This window comes from Aspergillus uvarum (assembly GCF_003184745.1).
Source record: "Aspergillus uvarum CBS 121591 unplaced genomic scaffold BO82scaffold_5, whole genome shotgun sequence".
Lineage (NCBI taxonomy): Eukaryota > Fungi > Ascomycota > Eurotiomycetes > Eurotiales > Aspergillaceae > Aspergillus > Aspergillus uvarum.
This window is the reverse complement of record NW_020291302.1, coordinates 401526-417507: the sequence shown is the minus strand read 5'-3', so window position 1 is coordinate 417507 and position 15982 is coordinate 401526. Positions and strand designations below refer to the sequence as shown.

The following is a 15982-nucleotide window of genomic DNA, read 5'->3' as shown; positions in this document are numbered from 1 at the left end:
GCGGTCGCCGCAGAAGAACGAACGGCAGAACAGGAGCGGGCCCCATCTGGAAGAGGAGTGGAGGATCATTTCAGGTTGCGGCAACTGAGCAACAAGTCCACGGTGCTGCAGCAGCAGTGAGTGAGTTGCTGTGGGAGTGGGTGGGAAGGCCGCCGAGGAACGGAAGGCGGTGATTGGACTAGAGGAGGAGGAAGAGAACGGACAAGACGTTCGGGTCGGGCGGACTGACTACTGGAAGTAGGGGTAAACCTCCCCCCGCTAATCCCCTTTGGGCCGACATCGCCCTGCCCTGCCCTCCTCCTCCCTCTTCCTCTTCTAGCCTTCGCTGCTGTTGCCCGCCCTCCACCTCCTCTCTCACCACCACAACTCTACATGTATTTGCACTCTTTCGACTCGTTGTCTTCACGCGAACATATCGGTGGGCTCGGGGCAATTTCTTTTTGTTAGTCTTGATAATCCTTGAACCGAAATCATAGTTCCATCTAGACCCAGCTGCGGGGACCATACTTCGGGCTCGATATCCGACAGCAACCACATCTCAAATGACAGCGCACTTTCATGAGAGATTGCGCTCGAATCGCCCGCGTTACTTATAAAACCCAGCTACATAGCCATGTGCATGGATGGTGAAAAGTCTATCTTGTCATAGCCATTATATCTTTCCATCTCGTCGAACACGCGACCTTAAAGATTGCCTCGGAAACGACTCCAGCTTCGCGGCCCACAGGTACATACATTTTCACGTCTCTGACAACAACCATCCAATAAACTATATTGCGAGTTAGTATATAACGTCCATTTCAAACAGAGATGAGCTATTCTTCCATCTTGCAGTGTGACTATATCATGCTCACACTCTGAGGCATCGCTGGACAAACTACTTCTAGTCACACATCTTACCGGGTTTTTGTACCAACCATCGAGCACATCTTGTCGACTGCAGCGTGCATGATCAATCACCTTTTACTCGCTCAGCCATTTCCCTTGTAACAGGCTAACACGCGTCTTTTGTGGCGAGACATCATATGTAATCGGAAAGGCTCGCATTCGACGATTTGCCGAAACCATCTGATGCCCGACTGTTTTGTTTACAAGACACCAATGGCTTATACCCCGATAAAGACTCTCTTCCTCTTGATTATGTCCATGCACACTCACGTCGAGGAACGACAGTATCAATGCTTGGGCGACGGTGAATTGATGCCTCTTCATCAGTCTATCTTGCTCAGATAAGTCTACCTTGAACATATAGTTCTACAAAGCCCTAGGGTAAGAACTGCTGTGATTGAGCTAGGACATCCAATTTAAGAATGCTTACTAGGACATATGAAATGGAGAGACAATAGGAAACTACCAGATGCAAATGCAGACCTTGGACTCGCGTTCATGGAGGCTTGAAAAACCGACATAAATCAAACCGCAAGCTTATGAATGATGTCATAAGTGGCTTCTAGCATTTCTTTGCATTTTTTCAACGAGTCCACCATGCATATTGCTCAGTCCAATGGCGCGGTGTGGACAATTCGAACGCGGTGGCAAGTTTACAGGCGAAGCCCCAATTCTAGAACCCCACGCCAGAAAGTCTTTGCAAGAAAAAAGAAAGAAAACAGCAGTATCACTATCAAGTAGATACAAATAAGTAAGGCTCCCTTGATTTCACCAATCATAGCCTGATACACAGTTCTGCTGCATCATATCACGACAAAAAGTCCATCTGATCCCTCGCCGAACGGCAACCGATATTCCGAAGTATAAATCGAACACTAAGACAAGCCACATGGCGTCGACCCCAACAAAAACCACACAACCTCGAGACCAGACATATCTACCTGATCGATATAAAAGCCTAATGCATGTCCAAGACAGTTTATCATTATTCTTGAGACCACCGCGAAACCCCACAAATGATTTTTCACACCCAGTTCCAAGCTCCTAGTTTGTTCCACCGAGCTCCCATCTGCAGTGTGACATACCGTGAAAAAGCGATCCATGTTTAAACCTCCTCGCTAAGCCCGATTGGGCCTGATAGCCGCTGATAAACTTTGCAAAATTGACTGATCGGAGGGTGTGGGTCTCCGACCACAGAAAAAGCACGTGGATGACAAACAAACAATGCAAACTGTCGTGCTCTTTTTGGCCTTGCTACTCGAGACTTTGTCTGAGGTGTGTAATTTGTCGTGGTTACACGATGCAATGATATATGCAATGGGATTTGCGTCATCTATAGGATTTTTTTTACTTCTGGGTTCTTCTTTCAGCTAGGAGAAATTTTGAAATCTCGATTGCGTGGGACTGTGGTCAATATTTCAACCCCGCAGGGACATAGATCCGATCGACCTTCCTTTCTATCTATGCCGTGAAATAAACCACCAGAAATCCGACCCAGCTACCAACCACCCCCAGAGCGGAATAACTGCTGATGAACATTAACGGGAGGAACTCGTAGCGTCCCAATCCGAAGATGAGCTGGTGCCCCACGGAACAGTAGATGATGAGCGGGATGGCCACCGTCAGATACAGCAACGAGAAGCGGTCGGCATAGAAGACGCGACGCCGCTCCGGGACCGGCGCCACCTGGTCAAAGGCGAAGAGGAATAGGATCAGCCAGAACACGGTGTAGACCGTCTTGATCGGGAATTCGGCGGCGGTGAAGAGCAGTGGGAACAGCGAAACATGGCCTGCTACCGCCAGCGGCCGGAATGCACTGAAATAGCGTCGGTCTTTGAGCGCGATGAGACTGAATGGGATAATGATCAGGAGCACGGCTTTTTCGTGAACGTGCCAGCCGAATAGAAAGGATGCGTAGCCGCACAGGGTGATGGCGCCGACGAAGGTCTCCCAGTCTGGCCGACGCCAGAGCTTGATCAATGGCAACTGTATGGTAATCAGCGCTGCTGGCTTCATGAATAGGGGAGCAACGGTGTACTTACCAATTGGAAGAGGAATGTGAGCGCGAATGTATGCTCCTTGGTCACCTCTGGAAGTATCGCAAATGAAGTGTCACCAACGAGGCCGCGCGTAACACTGGTCAGAGCATCCTGATTGACTGGGAGTCCCAAACGAGGAGCCACTACCAAACAAAGTCAGTCAAACCATGCGACTATACTCCCGGATTGAGTACGAACGTGGAATCAGAGCGCGATCGGCAAACGAGTACATTGCCCAGACGTTTGGTGCCCAGTAGGCATGGCATAGCCCTCTCGAAAACGGAAAGAGTCTGTCTTTCAGTTGGAGAAGTTGGCCCCAAGAGGCGAATGGGCCAAATGCCAGAGCGAAGATGCCCACGACACATATTCCCAGCTTGATCGTGTTGAAAATCTGAGGCCGGAAGACCGATTTGGGGTCCAAACAATAGGCTCTCAGCAAGTAGACGAAGTAGGCGAGCGAAAGATACAGGTAAATGTGCTTGAAGCACAGCAGGGCAGCAAAAGTGATGCCGCTGTAGAGCAACGTCGACTGCTTTCGGGCCAGAACGATCGACAGGATTAATAGACCGTAGAGAAAGCCGTTATACTGGAAATGAATGTGATCAATGATGAGTAACCCGGGGGACAAGAGGATGGACAGGCTGGCGATATGCGCGAGATGTCTGTTCCGCTCCGGCACGGACTTGACAAATCTGAAGGACGAGTAGGAATGGTCAGCTGGAAACCCACGACACAAGACATGATATGCGAGAGGATCTATACCTGCTGAGCGCAAACAAAAGGACAAGTTCTGTGACAATCACTGTAGCTCTCTGGTAATATACCGTCTGCCACGAATCATGGTTGAGATTCTTGACCACCAGCATTGCAGGGTCCACATAGGGAGCTGCTTGTGAAAGAAGCCATTCGAAGGCCGCGAAGAAGGGAGGGTAATCGAGAGTCCATTCCGACGTTTTCTAGCCGCCATTGACTGCAATTAGCTTGATCGCTCGGTCTCCTCGGTCTCCTCGGTCTCCCATGGTGGTGTTGTCATCGTACCTCGTAGTACCATTCTTGAACGGGCAACGAATGTGTGATCGCAAGCCAGTTCCGATGCACTTCAAAGTCCGTGGATTTGCTGTAATGGGAGCCAGTGGTCAGCGTCAGTCGAAGAGGACCATCGGGGAATTCTTGCGGCCACGTACTATGCGGGGAAAAGAAGAATCTTGAAGGCTGTCGCGACGATGGCGCACTGGGCCAATGAAGGGTAGAGCTCAGTCATTGGAGATACTGCGCATGACGCGCTCTGAGAAGCAGTGAGAAAGGGAAAAAAAAGAAAGAAAATGAAAGCAAAGGAGCGAAATTAATGCTGAAGAACGCGAAGATCTGTGGAAATGCAAAGGTCCATGGTACCGTTAGTCCAGTTAGTTGCATGCCAATCCGGGGGAATTGACACGTGATGACGGCGGTCAGGGACGGAGACTCGATGAAAGGCCAGTTTGTCCCTTAATTGTTGTTTCTCCCCCCCTCCCCTCAATTGCTTGTTTAGTCCCTAATATTCAGATTATGGACTTGGCCACCGCTTCGGACTTTGGAGTCCGCCATTCTCACGTCCTCTCCTCAGTCGAAATCCGTCACTTTCTTGACATCTCTCCTGCTGCTGCTTCAATCGCCAAGGAACTTCGTGTTTGCGTGATCGCCATTGTGGTTGGGTGGACCACTTCGCGCATTGTCTCCGCGTTGTTAAACCGCAGAGCTTCTTCTGAGTGACGATCTTCCTTCCCACTGATACGTCCGACCTAGCTCCAGCTCTATTTGCTTCTTTCCAATCTGAGGTGTCTTGCTTGGGACCCTTCTTTCTTAATTACTACCTGTGCCTTGTTCTCGACTATTTTCTTTTGATCCCCTGCTTTACTTGTTCCGGTCTTTAGCGACAGCGTCACTAAACCTCGACGAATCTCCGATTTAACCGACGTCATGAAGACCCCCGCTTCTTTCTTCTCTTTCCTCGCCGTCGCGACTGCTCAATCTGTGATTGAGAGCTCCAGCTTCGGTTATGGCCCTGCGTACAACTCACCTTCCTTACTCTGTGACCGCCCCCTGCTCCTCAACTTTACGCTGACCTCGCTGTAGGCTATCACGCACACCGAGTTCAGGTTTCATTCCGGGTTGGGAAGTGAAGGGCGAAGCGCATACCCCTGATATTGTATGAACCGATTCCCATGCCAACTGCGACAATCTTTGGCTTTCTTAAGCACTGACTGAGTTCTAGCTGTCTAACAAAGTCATTCTCACACCTCCTTACCCTGGAAACACGAGGGGATATGCGTGGGCTGAGTCTCCGTAAGTTTTCAACGAGGCGATAACAGCTTGAATGTGTCCTTATATTTCCCAGTATAACTCAGTCAGAATGGACTGCGGAGTTCGAGTTCCGAGCGACGGGGCCTGAGCGAGGAGGTGGTAACCTCCAGGTGTGGTATGCGAAAGATGGGAAGGACAAAATCGGGACTTCCAGTATCTACACTGTCAACCAATTCGACGGGTTTGCCCTCGTCATTGACAGCCATGGTGGAAGAGTATGTGTCTGGCCTGTGTGTATGGAAATGCGTATGGCTAACTTGTCACACAGGGAGGCAGTGTAAGAGGATTTCTCAACGATGGTTCGACGGACTACAAGAGCCACAGGAGCGTGGACAGCCTGGCCTTTGGGCACTGTGACTATCCTTACCGGAATCTTGGGCGCCCTTCCAGTATCCGCATCAAACACACCAACGCGGTTCTGGAGGTTACTGTCGACGACAAGCTGTGCTTTTCGACTGATAAGGTACCACTGCTCTGCATCTCGGACCATGATCATGTGACTGACCTCTTTTAGGTCACTCTTCCAGCTGGCAATTACTTCGGTGTCACCGCTGCAACCCCCGAGAATCCCGACTCTTTCGAAGTCTTCAAGTTTGTCGTCAAGTCCGCCGAGTCCGGAGCTGGCAGCAACATCCCTGTTCAGCAGCAGAATGTCGACCAGAACCAGCAACCGATTGCTGCCCAGGACCAAGGTACCCAGCAACGGCAGCAGGAAGCTCGCTCCGGGGACGCTCGCTCGGTGACTGAGCAGTTTGTCGACCTAACTGGTCGCATTCAACTGATCAACCATGCTACAAACAACATCGTACGCGAGATCGGCAACCAGGGAACCAAGAGCGAAAACCGTCATGTGGAATTGCTCCAGAAGTCGGCCACAAAGGACCAAGTGGCCAGCCTTGAAGCCAGACTCCAGAAGATGGAAGACATCCTGCAGGCCATCCAACGGGATCTGGCAGGCAAGGACTACCACGGCCGGTTCTCACAGTTGCAGGAGACCTTGCGGTCATCGCACTTGAGCTTGACCCAGGAAGTCCTGAACGGTACGCACGCTTCCCCTCTGTACCAGAAGATCAATTCACCGCCATTTGTCCGACATCCTTTGATACTAATGACTATATCCAGGCATCACTTCTTCCGCGCCCCGCATGGGATTCTTCATCTTCTGTATCATCGCCTTCCAGGGTCTCCTTGCCGGTGCTTATATCCTCTACAAACGCCGCCGCAACAACATGCCCAAGAAGTTCCTTTGAACGTACTCGTTCACAGTGGACCTATGACACAGCTTGTGCAAATTCCGCTTGAGCCTGCATTTCCTGGACCCACAACTTCGCCACGGCTCATCCTTCTACCCTATCCGAGCCGGCTCACCCTCCTGCAACACATCGGCAGCAATCAGAGCAACCCGCTCCCACCCATCCAAGAAAGTCTTGCCATAGCGAACGTCCCCCACAGAGAATCCACCTGACAAAAGAAATAAATAAACTTTGTATACCACACAAGCACCATTCATTTCAAAGTTCCTGGAAAGGAATCTGTTAAATTATCTGAGCGTGTCAGCCCTGCTTTGGTCATAGAATTTAGTATCTGTGATTTTCACCATGATGCAATCCATAGTGTACTGTATCCCTACTTATCTGCATGCGTTGCATCACGTCGGACTGTAACGTAATGCTTTTCGCTGCTTATCTGGAACAATGAGTGAGATCGCGCTGGAAATGCATGTGATCGAACCGCAATAGACCTCAAAGATACTTCTGAAGGAACTCCCCTTGGACTATCATGTTAAGCGTCTCTTAGTAAAGTATGTCTTCCTAGTAACTTCGGTCCCAGAGTTCGTCTACATCCGGGTTATATGCCAGACACCACCATTTCCCTTATAATGCATACAATGCAAAACAAAGCGAAAGGAAAGAGATCTAGGACCCCATCGCAATGCTGATAACTGTAACTGTACGAAGGGGAATCGGACGCGATGCAGTCGACACTGCAGAGTTCCTACAACAGCGGCAAAAGGAACAAATGATGCAAGGAGGAGAATGAATTCAGAGCTCGATAACCTGTCCGTCTTCCCTCATGCAAACTGCTAATGAGAAACATGGTCCATGCGTTGAGATGCAACCGGCGACGGTAGGAAAAAACTGTAAAACACATGGACACACAAAAGAAAGTGCAAAACAAAACAAGTACATGAGGAGATAGGCTACCTCCAAGAGCAGATTCAAACAGGAGGAGTCGGTCCTCTCTGGTCTGCCCTGTTCATCTGCAGCAGGTTTCTTTTCCGACGAATTACAGAAAGAACAAAAAAGCCAGGCATGCTCCCTAGAAAAATAGGAAAGGTGAACCTTTCTAACAATGATGGAATAGAACCGCCATGTATAAGAGAGAGCTGGTAACGCCGAACGTCCATGAACAACAACAGGAACAAGAAGGATAAAGGATAAAGAAAACAAAACCGTCGTCAAAAACAAAAGTCCCTCAAGCTAGCCGATGCGGAAATAATGATATTGCGCCAAATGGTATGTTTTCTGAATCTTTCAAATGGTTGGAACACTGTGTGGTCCTACATGCAGCAGCAGCAGCAGCCTGATAGGGATCGTTAATGAACGCTCTCTCTTCTTGTAGCCACAGAACGGGTCATCTGCAAGGTGGCAACTTACCTCTTAAAAATAATATCACAGCAAATAGACAAATTATCGTATCAAATCGTCGTCATAATAATATATGCGTGGCTTGTGTGCCACAGTAAAAATAAAACAAATAGCTGTCTCTCGAGCACCGCTTGCACCCTCTGGAGAGAGGATGTTCCTGGGGCCGGGGCCGGGGCCCGAGAATCGACCGGCGCATCCGGGATTTAGTCGGCTAGGACTATTGTGGTTGGGTTGACAAATCCCGGATGCGCCGGTCGATGAGATCCTTCAAGGCTTGTAGGGAAGCTATCTCAGTGTCGGCTGTGGGACGGATCTCTGGTGCGTTGGCACGAAGTTGGTCAATCAGCAAGCTCATTCTATCGTTGGCATCTGGAGGGGTGATGTGCTCCCGTTGAGCGAATGCAAGGAGGTTGGCTGCAGCTTGGCGCTCAGCAGTGGTGCGGGAATTCGAGATTGTAGTGCTTGCATCCTCATCGGTCATCAGGGGTGTCTGTGGGGGCAAGGCAGCGCGGGCGTGCGAGATGATCTTGTCGTACTCGGCGGTTGCATGATCAAGGAACTTGTTCGCATTTGCTTTCAGTAGTTGATACTCCGCGTTTTCTCTGTCGGAAGAGTTAATATTGGGAGTCGAATCACAATTCAGGGGGGCTACTGGCCTTTTGACCTGGCTAATAAAGGTGTGTTTGATTCCATGCTCTGATACGCGGTATCTGACGCTGCCTTCTTCCTGATCTTCCATCTGGGTGATCTCGTCATCGGAGAGGAGAACGTCTATATCGACCATCCGAGGGTGCTTTGGCCGGCGAATACGCTTGTAGACATCGTATCCTTCTTCGTCCTTGGAGGCGTAAACGTAATCATGCCAGGCGTGATTAGGACAAATCCAGTTGTGGTGCGCGAGATCACTTCCTGGGACCTGGGCGGGGGGCGCGGCCATAGGCGGATCGAGACAGTCCAGATGCCAGGAGAGTGGACAGATATCGCACTGGATGATAGGCCGACCGCTAGCGGCACTTCCTGCGCACTTGAAACAGAAGATGGGAGCACCTAGAGCGTCCACTGTCCTGTGCAAATGAGGATCGTCGTAAGTACCATTACGGTAACCACGTCGACCTTTGGGCTTCGGCATTGGAACTATGGCCTCGTAGGATTGACCGTCTTTCTTGTTCACCCTAACACCGGCGAAATGATCCCGAATACGGGCTGGAAGTTGAAAGTCCTTGACATCCTTTTTGCCAAAGCGCTGATCAAACTTGCTAGTCAAAGAACGGAAGGCCCGTCGCATGGCACACTTGGGGCAATACCAGTCTCCCTCCGGAGGATTGTTTGGGTCTAGTGGGGGTTTCAAGCACGAGAAATGGTAAGAATTAGTACAGCCATCGCAGCATAGGAGATTGCCGCTGTTGTTGCATTCGTGGCAGATTTCGTCGTTGTCCGGTCTCTCGTCTTCAGCATCGCTATCATCACTACCATGCATGTTAGCCTATAGGGACCAGCAGTAATCAAGAAGGAAGAGTGAGGCAGGGATTGTGCTGCTTACACCATGGTAGGCGTGAGTCGACGATTGTCACCAGCTTCACTGCTGGCTCGACTGTCGGGAAGGTTTTCTGTAGTCTCTCCAGAGGAGGATGTGAGAGGGGCTGATGGTACAAATTCAGCTGAGGGGGCGGACGCAACTGGCTGAGCTGGAGGATGCGTTGGTGCGGAGGGATAGGCGAAAGGTGGAGTAGGTGAGCGAACTGGGGCTGGGATATCAGTAGGGTGTAAGGGTCGGACTTGACTCTCAGCAGGGACGATGGTTGGCAGTGGTGTCCGAAGCTTGATTCGCTTCACCCTGTCTATTCTGTCTAATTCTTCAAACCGCGTCTCGTCCTCTTCTAAAGCATGCTTCAGTTGAAAGCTGACCATTGTTGGTGGCATAGAATGGCGAGCTGTGAGGTCTGCTGCACCTTTGTTGAGTCCGGCGGAACGGGTGTGTTTGGCCTTTGCGCGGGGAATCTTGATTCCAGGGGCTGACCCTGGGAGTTGTGCTGAGACCTCCCCGGCATCAACGTCCTCAAATGTATTTAATGAGGACAATGACGAAACGCTACTAGCCGATCGAGCGCGAGGCACAGTTGGCATTGAGTCAACCTCTGTTTCCTCTTTGTCCTCGTCTGCCTGTGCGCGAGCTTCTTCTGCCTTTACCTCGTTCCAGGCGGCCCGCATGATGCTCTGAAATGCTGACTTCTCCCGCGAGCCAGGATTTCCTTGGCATACACCCTCCAACACAGATAATGAAAAGGGATCATTGGCACAGGATTCCCACAGGCGGAGGAGCCCGCGGCTTACCGGAATGTTGTCGGTCTCTGTCGCCATGCGTAAAGCCTCATTGACGGCCACTCTGATTTTCTCCCCGTTGCAGTCCGCGGAGGTGGGAATGGGAAGCGCCGCAAACGCGGAAATGTCATAGAGTGAGTTGGCCTTCTGTGGCGCTGGCTCATTTGACTCGACTCCAGACCTTCTTTTGGCAGGGATTATGGGTGGAATTGTCTTGGGAATCAAGCCGACCTTCCGCAAGTCCGCCGGAGAAGGTCGAGTTCCTAAAGGGCGCATCGTGTTCAAAACTGGGTTCCGACTATCACAGTGATTAGACCATGGGCTATCCGCATAGCTAGGGGCCGGCGCTCTTGCAGGAGGCTCGGCCCAGTCTTTGCTTCCATTGTCCTGCGACTCCGTCGCGTTCTGTAGCGGAGCGGTAGCCTCGCGCGAATCTATGCCCGTGCGCCGTTGCTTTATGGGCCTCGTGGCTTCGGTGACCGAATTAGTTGTGCTTGCCATCATGGGCGCATCAGGTGGTGTGTTAGGTCGGGAGTGAAGACGGGAGGAGGAGGAGCGGAGGGTCGGAGCCATTGCTGTAGACAGGGCTCGGGAGGTACAACGGCTGCAGGCGCTGGGTTAGCGAAGAACAAACAGTAGACATTAATTAGCCTGAGAATATTGTCAAATAATACGTACTGAGGTAAAGGACTCCGAGCGAACACCGAGCGTGCCCAGCGTGGCTGGTTGGAATCGAGGCCAGCCCGCGCGCTGTCTACGGGTTGAAGAAAGGAAGAAGAACCGCGGGAGTTCGCCCGGAAGTTTTCGAGGAATCCCAAGCAGACTCCTAAGGGGGTTGTTGCGGAAGCTGCCACAAACACCAAAGTCGGCACGTCTGCCCTACGAAAAGGACAGTTTCAGCATTGGAATGTCTAAATAGTAATTTTTGTTCAGGGAAATTTTACCGTCAACGATGGATACTGTTTCTAGATGGCTGCTCAGCTACCGATCCTTGCACAGGCGCGCAGAATAGCCGTGTAGGGCACAGGCTTCGAGGGTTCCCGTGCACCTGGATAAGTGTAGACTGGGTTCTGTCGCGCTGCTAAATATTATGCCAGCGTAGAATTGAAGGATAAATATGAAGGTCTCGTGGCACTTGACTGAAAGTTTCTCAGAGGAGTAGTGAGCCTATGATCTGGTCAGCCACAGTTTGGTCCCCAAAGTTGCATCGCCAACACCGATGCCCAACCAACACAATTGGCCCAGAATGGAGTCCTCCAGATTTGACTTAGAGCCGGTTGCTTTTGGCTATCAGCATTTTATCTGGGTCGAAGCAGAGGTGCATCTCAAGTAGAATGCCCGGGTAGATGTCTGTTCCATCCAGCGTGATGACGAATGGAGATAGCTCAAAAAGGCAATGGAAAGACGTATTTTGTGGCACCGAAGGCTCACTTACCAATGGAAAGTAGGGCACAAAGAACTATCGCGTTCGAGCTACCTGTCACTGCAGGCGCGGAACAAGCCTCCTGGTCGAGTCACGATCAGGCAGCGGAACTTGAGGAGATAGAGACGAATATCGAAACCTCGGGAAGCTGACAAGAAAAGAGCAGACCAGCAGGTATCCTGATACAGAAGTGCACTATTTCAGATGCCGAGAGAGAATTGGAAGCGATGGAAGGGACGGAGAGTGGTAGGAAGGCAGTCTGGAAGCAAGTGCGCAAGGATGGAAAACAAGTTGACAACAGATTTGAGGCCTGAAGGAGAGATGTCTTCGACTCGCACTGAGATGAAGGAATTCTGTTGGTGCAAGCTGAAAGAAAGAGTGAAAATGTGACGATGTCGTGTGTAGAATGATGATAGAAGTGATTACAACACAGCACGTTCGAGGACAAAACCCACGATGCTCTGGTCACAGCAAGAGAAACGAGGCTACGCGTTCAATACGAAAGCACTCTCGTAAGCACGACTTTGTCGAAAGGCGAGGGAATCGAACGAGGAGAAAGGTGGAGATGTCAATGATCTCAAGACGACAAACTCACAAGGTGAGGGCGTCTGTACGCAACGCACCAGACGTCCTCCAGTGGATAGAAGATCTGCAGGATCTTGGAAGGTCTTGATATCAAGTAGACTGGTTCAAGAGACAGAGGAAGAGGGGGCTAGATAGATGGGAACACAGCCAAGTAGAAAGTGTGATGTAGCGAGAATCGTTCAGTGGCAACAACGCTAGACACGTTGAGAGATGTAGCAGCTCCGGAAACTGATAAACAAGAAGCCGCTATGCTGAAGTGTTCAAATAGGTTCAACGTCTAAGAGAAGACAGTAAAAGCTTCTGATCTTGAAGGAGATGAGAAACGAAGGCGAAGAGAGAGCTTGGCTCTGTTGAGCAACGCGTATGGAGGTTCTTTGTGGTGGAGGGGAAGAAGAAGACGATAGGAAGTGCGAAGGTGACCGAGGAAGGAAGAAGTAGAGGAAATCTGTCTCTGGGTAGGCAGAGAAAGAGATAACAGTGTTACAGTCGGTAAGTCAGGGAGGTTGGTGTTAAGGACGAGATGCCTCGATGCTCTCGGGACTTCGGGGAAGGAGGATGTGGTTGTTGGGTGGGTGGGCCAAGTGAAGGGGGTGAGGGGGAGCTTCTTCACTCACTCACTCAGTATTCGACCAGCAGAGGCAGCAAACACCACACTGAATCGCTGCCTTGCAACACCTTAACTTTGGTGGCCGAGCCCGAATGTTCAATAGGAGGGATTGGGTGTTTGAGAAGGAAAGGTGGAAGACGAGACGGAATGGTTCGGGAATTCTTTCAGTCTGGCCCACTGCTCACTGCCTCCTCCTGTTCTTATCCCCTTTGGCTCCTGTCTATTCAAAACGAGGTACAACTCGATAACACGCCTACTCAAACCTGTCTGTGTTGTTTCTGAAATGCTACGAGTCGCTTGGAACCAGCGAGTTTGTGCCTGTATGATCTTGGGACCTTCCTGCCTTGCCATCGGCGGGCAGGCAGATCAAAACCCATCCAGACACCACATGAATCAACCCCCACTGCCACTAAACCGTAGGATTTCCCCTCCGATACTCTCTGCCTCCCTGACGGTCCCAGCACTATCAAGCCGAGTTAGGATTTGCTGGTTGCTCAACATGAGCGCTTCCGGACGTCTTGCCCAAGGTGGTGAAGGCGATCATGGACTGAAACAGCGAACCTCCGAACCTCTCAAGTGTAATTCGCAGGTCCTTGTCGAGATGGGGAGAGGCAAGATGCAGCTCGATGCAGTCCAGCCAAATAGATTGTGACCATAGGTCATGAAAAGAGAGAAGGATAAAGGGTCAATCAAATGTGCGTGCTCGGCACCATCCTAACCCACCTAGAGATGACATGATGTAACTACTGCTTTCGAGTCTTATAGATCCACATCATAGATTTCAAACCACATACCTGGAATGGCAGGACACTCGTCTAGGCCACAACTAAGATTAGAACAAATAAGCCCAGAGTCAAGGAACTTGGCAAGAACTGGCTGGCACCAGCTATCATAATATTCATTGGTGAACTGTATCTGGCTTGGTTTCCACTGGACATATACAACTCTTCCTCTTTTTGAACTAATTTATGTGACAGCATGTTTTCAACAGGGAACTGCGAGGGAGAGGTGGCCCTCCCACCAGACTTGTCTCTGGCGTTCAGCATTGCGAAAACAACCCTCCGGTCTCGGAGAAGGCCCAACGGGCTCCGACTTTCAAAACAAAGCACCATCATGGCGGACATTGCCAGGGCTTTGGAGCCACCAAAACTTCCCCCGAACAGTTGTCATATGCGTTTATGTGAGCCAAAACACGGTTCCCGGAACTGCGTCAAGTGAGGCCTGATGCAATGATGCATTTACTCCTCATCCTTGGAGTCCTCCGTCTTGGCGGCCTTCTTCTTCTTGTTCTTGTTCTTCTTGGAGCCAGTAGACTTGGCCAAGGGGCGCTCAAGGATCTCGAGGATCTCCGCGTCCTCAATCTTCTTGTCGGTCTTGAACTTGGTAAGATCGGGAGTGGTGGGAGCAGCAAGACGGGTGATACCGTTCTTGGTGATGGCTGCATTGAGGGTTAGTTTCAGAATTGAATTGCAATTACTCAAATCGCCACCAATTGCTGTTAGAGAGTGGAGAGGGAGGATTCATACCAATGGTAGACAGCACACGGGACACGGCAGCGTTGTCAGCATCACCGGCGGGCTCGTACTGTCTCAGGACACCACCACGGACACACTCGACGACACCAACCTTGGCGGCCTTCTCGTCATCCAGCTGACGCAAGCTGAAGGGGAAGGTGCCGAACTTCTTGACGACCTCAGACAGGGTCTGTCTGGAGCTAGGGCGCTTGAGACCATAGGTGGTGGTGGTACGGCGGTGCAGGGTAGCACGGTGGGGAAGAGTCTTGACCTTTCCGGATCCAAGGGACAGGCCGAGTTCGATACCCCAGACCTCGCCGACGTCGGGAAGACCCTCACCCTTGACACCAGTGCCGGGGGAGAGGATGATCTTCTTCTCACCCTCGATCTCGTTGCGCTTGAACAGCCAGCTGGTGGTGTTCTCCACGACGTTGCAGTCGTAGACCTTGGCAACCTTCTCGATGAGCTGGGTGATCTGGGCCTGAGTGTAGGGCTTCTGGGCGGCGGCCTTCTGCTTCTCCTCCTCAGTACCGCTGGCCAGAAGACCGGCAGGAACCAACAGTCTCAGGAGAAGCTCGTTGGCGTAGTGGGTAGCGTGAATAAGGTCAGCCTCGCGGCCAGTCACCTCATCAGAAGAGGAGTTGCTGTCGGCAACAATGACCATGTCGCAAACAATGGTTCCAAAGCCATCGATCTGAGCACCCAGCTGAATCTTAACAACCTCACCGGCCTTCAGGGTAGTCTCGGCCTCGGCGGCATCGGACACTAAAGGAGTGTAGGGAGTCACATAGGAGTTGGGGGAGACAGTGGTGGGGTGAGAGATACCTTTTGCGACGAGGTCGCGTCAACCATCATGCTCTAGATAATTCACTTGAAGAGGCAACATACCCTTGGCGATCTTCTTGCCTTTGTAGACCTTGGCAATCTCCTCCTCGAGGAGCTGGTCACCCTTCTGGCAGAGCTCGACAATCTTGCTTCCCTCAACACACCATCCTATGAATGGTGGTTAGCACCACCCCGAAGGAACTATGCGACAACCCGCGTAAGAGGTAAACGACACACCTGAAACGGCTTCCAAGACCTTCTGGGAGATCTGAGCAGCGGTCTTGTACTTGGTAAGGGTGTCGGGGTTGTTGAGGGTGTAGTCTAGAAATGATCGAGTTAGCGGCTAGTTGTGCGCAAGGAAACCGCCAACATTTGTGAGCAGTATCACAGAACGTGCTAGAATGCAAAGAGTAAAAATTGAGGCAGCCATGCGAGGGTCGCGATTGAGGGTTAATCGAGGTGGCAGCGCAACCCGTCAAACGCAGCCCAATCCATGACGATGAAAACCAAGCGGGAACCCACAAACGCCGGAGGAGCTTTTTCAAATTGGTAGGAAGAAAGAGGAGGGGCAGCCAGCGTATTGAGCAGAGGTGAATACATACCAACCTCGGGAGCCTGGGTCTCAGCCATTGTGTGCTAATTAGAGTATCCTCGCGCTGGGGACGAGGAAACGATAGATTAATAGGACTTTTGGATAGTAAGACTTGCGGAATAGTAGAGAGAAGAGGGAAAATGGACTTTGGAGCAGAAGCTGGAGAACCTTCGATTAGTTTAGTCGCTCGATGGAGTCGTGT

General features: G+C 51.1%; 4 protein-coding genes across 4 annotated transcripts; 1 reads left to right on the top strand and 3 right to left on the bottom strand.

Moving 5' to 3' along the window:
* Positions 1–2207: 2207 nt before the first annotated feature.
* On the bottom strand, positions 2208–4297 carry BO82DRAFT_326785 (dolichyl-P-Glc:Glc1Man(9)GlcNAc(2)-PP-dolichol alpha-1,3-glucosyltransferase ALG8). Its single transcript, XM_025632933.1, has 6 exons — positions 4112–4297; positions 3966–4044; positions 3690–3883; positions 3126–3619; positions 2931–3070; positions 2208–2874 (listed from the first exon to the last, which is right to left on the bottom strand). The coding sequence occupies exons 1-6, from the start codon at positions 4186–4188 to the stop codon at positions 2350–2352; spliced, it is 1509 nt and encodes a 502-aa protein (XP_025496105.1). The 5' UTR covers positions 4189–4297; the 3' UTR covers positions 2208–2349.
* A 148-nt stretch (positions 4298–4445) lies between these two features.
* On the top strand, positions 4446–6989 carry BO82DRAFT_301535 (putative lectin family integral membrane protein). The gene is made up of 7 exons (XM_025632089.1): positions 4446–4972; positions 5040–5112; positions 5179–5249; positions 5302–5482; positions 5536–5730; positions 5782–6307; positions 6390–6989. Exons 1-7 carry the CDS (start codon positions 4884–4886, stop codon positions 6515–6517), a joined length of 1263 nt encoding a protein of 420 aa, XP_025496104.1. The 5' UTR covers positions 4446–4883; the 3' UTR covers positions 6518–6989.
* Positions 6990–8132: 1143 nt separating this feature from the next.
* On the bottom strand, positions 8133–10807 carry BO82DRAFT_428883 (putative PHD finger domain protein; the record flags this gene model as incomplete). The annotated part of the gene is made up of 2 exons (XM_025640482.1): positions 8133–9381; positions 9456–10807. The coding sequence occupies 2 exons, from the start codon at positions 10805–10807 to the stop codon at positions 8133–8135; spliced, it is 2601 nt and encodes an 866-aa protein (XP_025496103.1).
* Positions 10808–13703: 2896 nt separating this feature from the next.
* On the bottom strand, positions 13704–15943 carry BO82DRAFT_350692 (curved DNA-binding protein (42 kDa protein)). The gene is made up of 5 exons (XM_025634221.1): positions 15791–15943; positions 15426–15509; positions 15252–15356; positions 14376–15188; positions 13704–14287 (listed from the first exon to the last, which is right to left on the bottom strand). The coding sequence occupies exons 1-5, from the start codon at positions 15816–15818 to the stop codon at positions 14088–14090; spliced, it is 1230 nt and encodes a 409-aa protein (XP_025496102.1). The 5' UTR covers positions 15819–15943; the 3' UTR covers positions 13704–14087.
* Positions 15944–15982: the final 39 nt, after the last annotated feature.

Bases quoted from the DNA above. Each gene is read 5' to 3' on its own strand.
- BO82DRAFT_301535 (XM_025632089.1), top strand. From the start codon at position 4,884: ATGAAGACCCCCGCTTCTTTCTTCTCTTTCCTCGCCGTCGCGACTGCT. The intron at 5,250-5,301 runs GTAAGTTTTCAA...TATATTTCCCAG, and splicing joins TATGCGTGGGCTGAGTCTCC to TATAACTCAGTCAGAATGGA. The intron at 5,483-5,535 runs GTATGTGTCTGG...CTTGTCACACAG, and splicing joins TTGACAGCCATGGTGGAAGA to GGAGGCAGTGTAAGAGGATT.
- BO82DRAFT_350692 (XM_025634221.1), bottom strand. From the start codon at position 15,818: ATGGCTGAGACCCAGGCTCCCGAGGTTG. The intron at 15,510-15,790 runs GTATGTATTCAC...GATCATTTCTAG, and splicing joins GACCCAGGCTCCCGAGGTTG to ACTACACCCTCAACAACCCC. The intron at 15,357-15,425 runs GTGTGTCGTTTA...CACCATTCATAG, and splicing joins GGTCTTGGAAGCCGTTTCAG to GATGGTGTGTTGAGGGAAGC.
- BO82DRAFT_326785 (XM_025632933.1), bottom strand. From the start codon at position 4,188: ATGACTGAGCTCTACCCTTCATTGGCCCAGTGCGCCATCGTCGCGACA. The intron at 3,884-3,965 runs GTACGATGACAA...AATGGCGGCTAG, and splicing joins TTCAAGAATGGTACTACGAG to AAAACGTCGGAATGGACTCT. The intron at 3,620-3,689 runs GTATAGATCCTC...CTCGTCCTTCAG, and splicing joins CTTTTGTTTGCGCTCAGCAG to ATTTGTCAAGTCCGTGCCGG.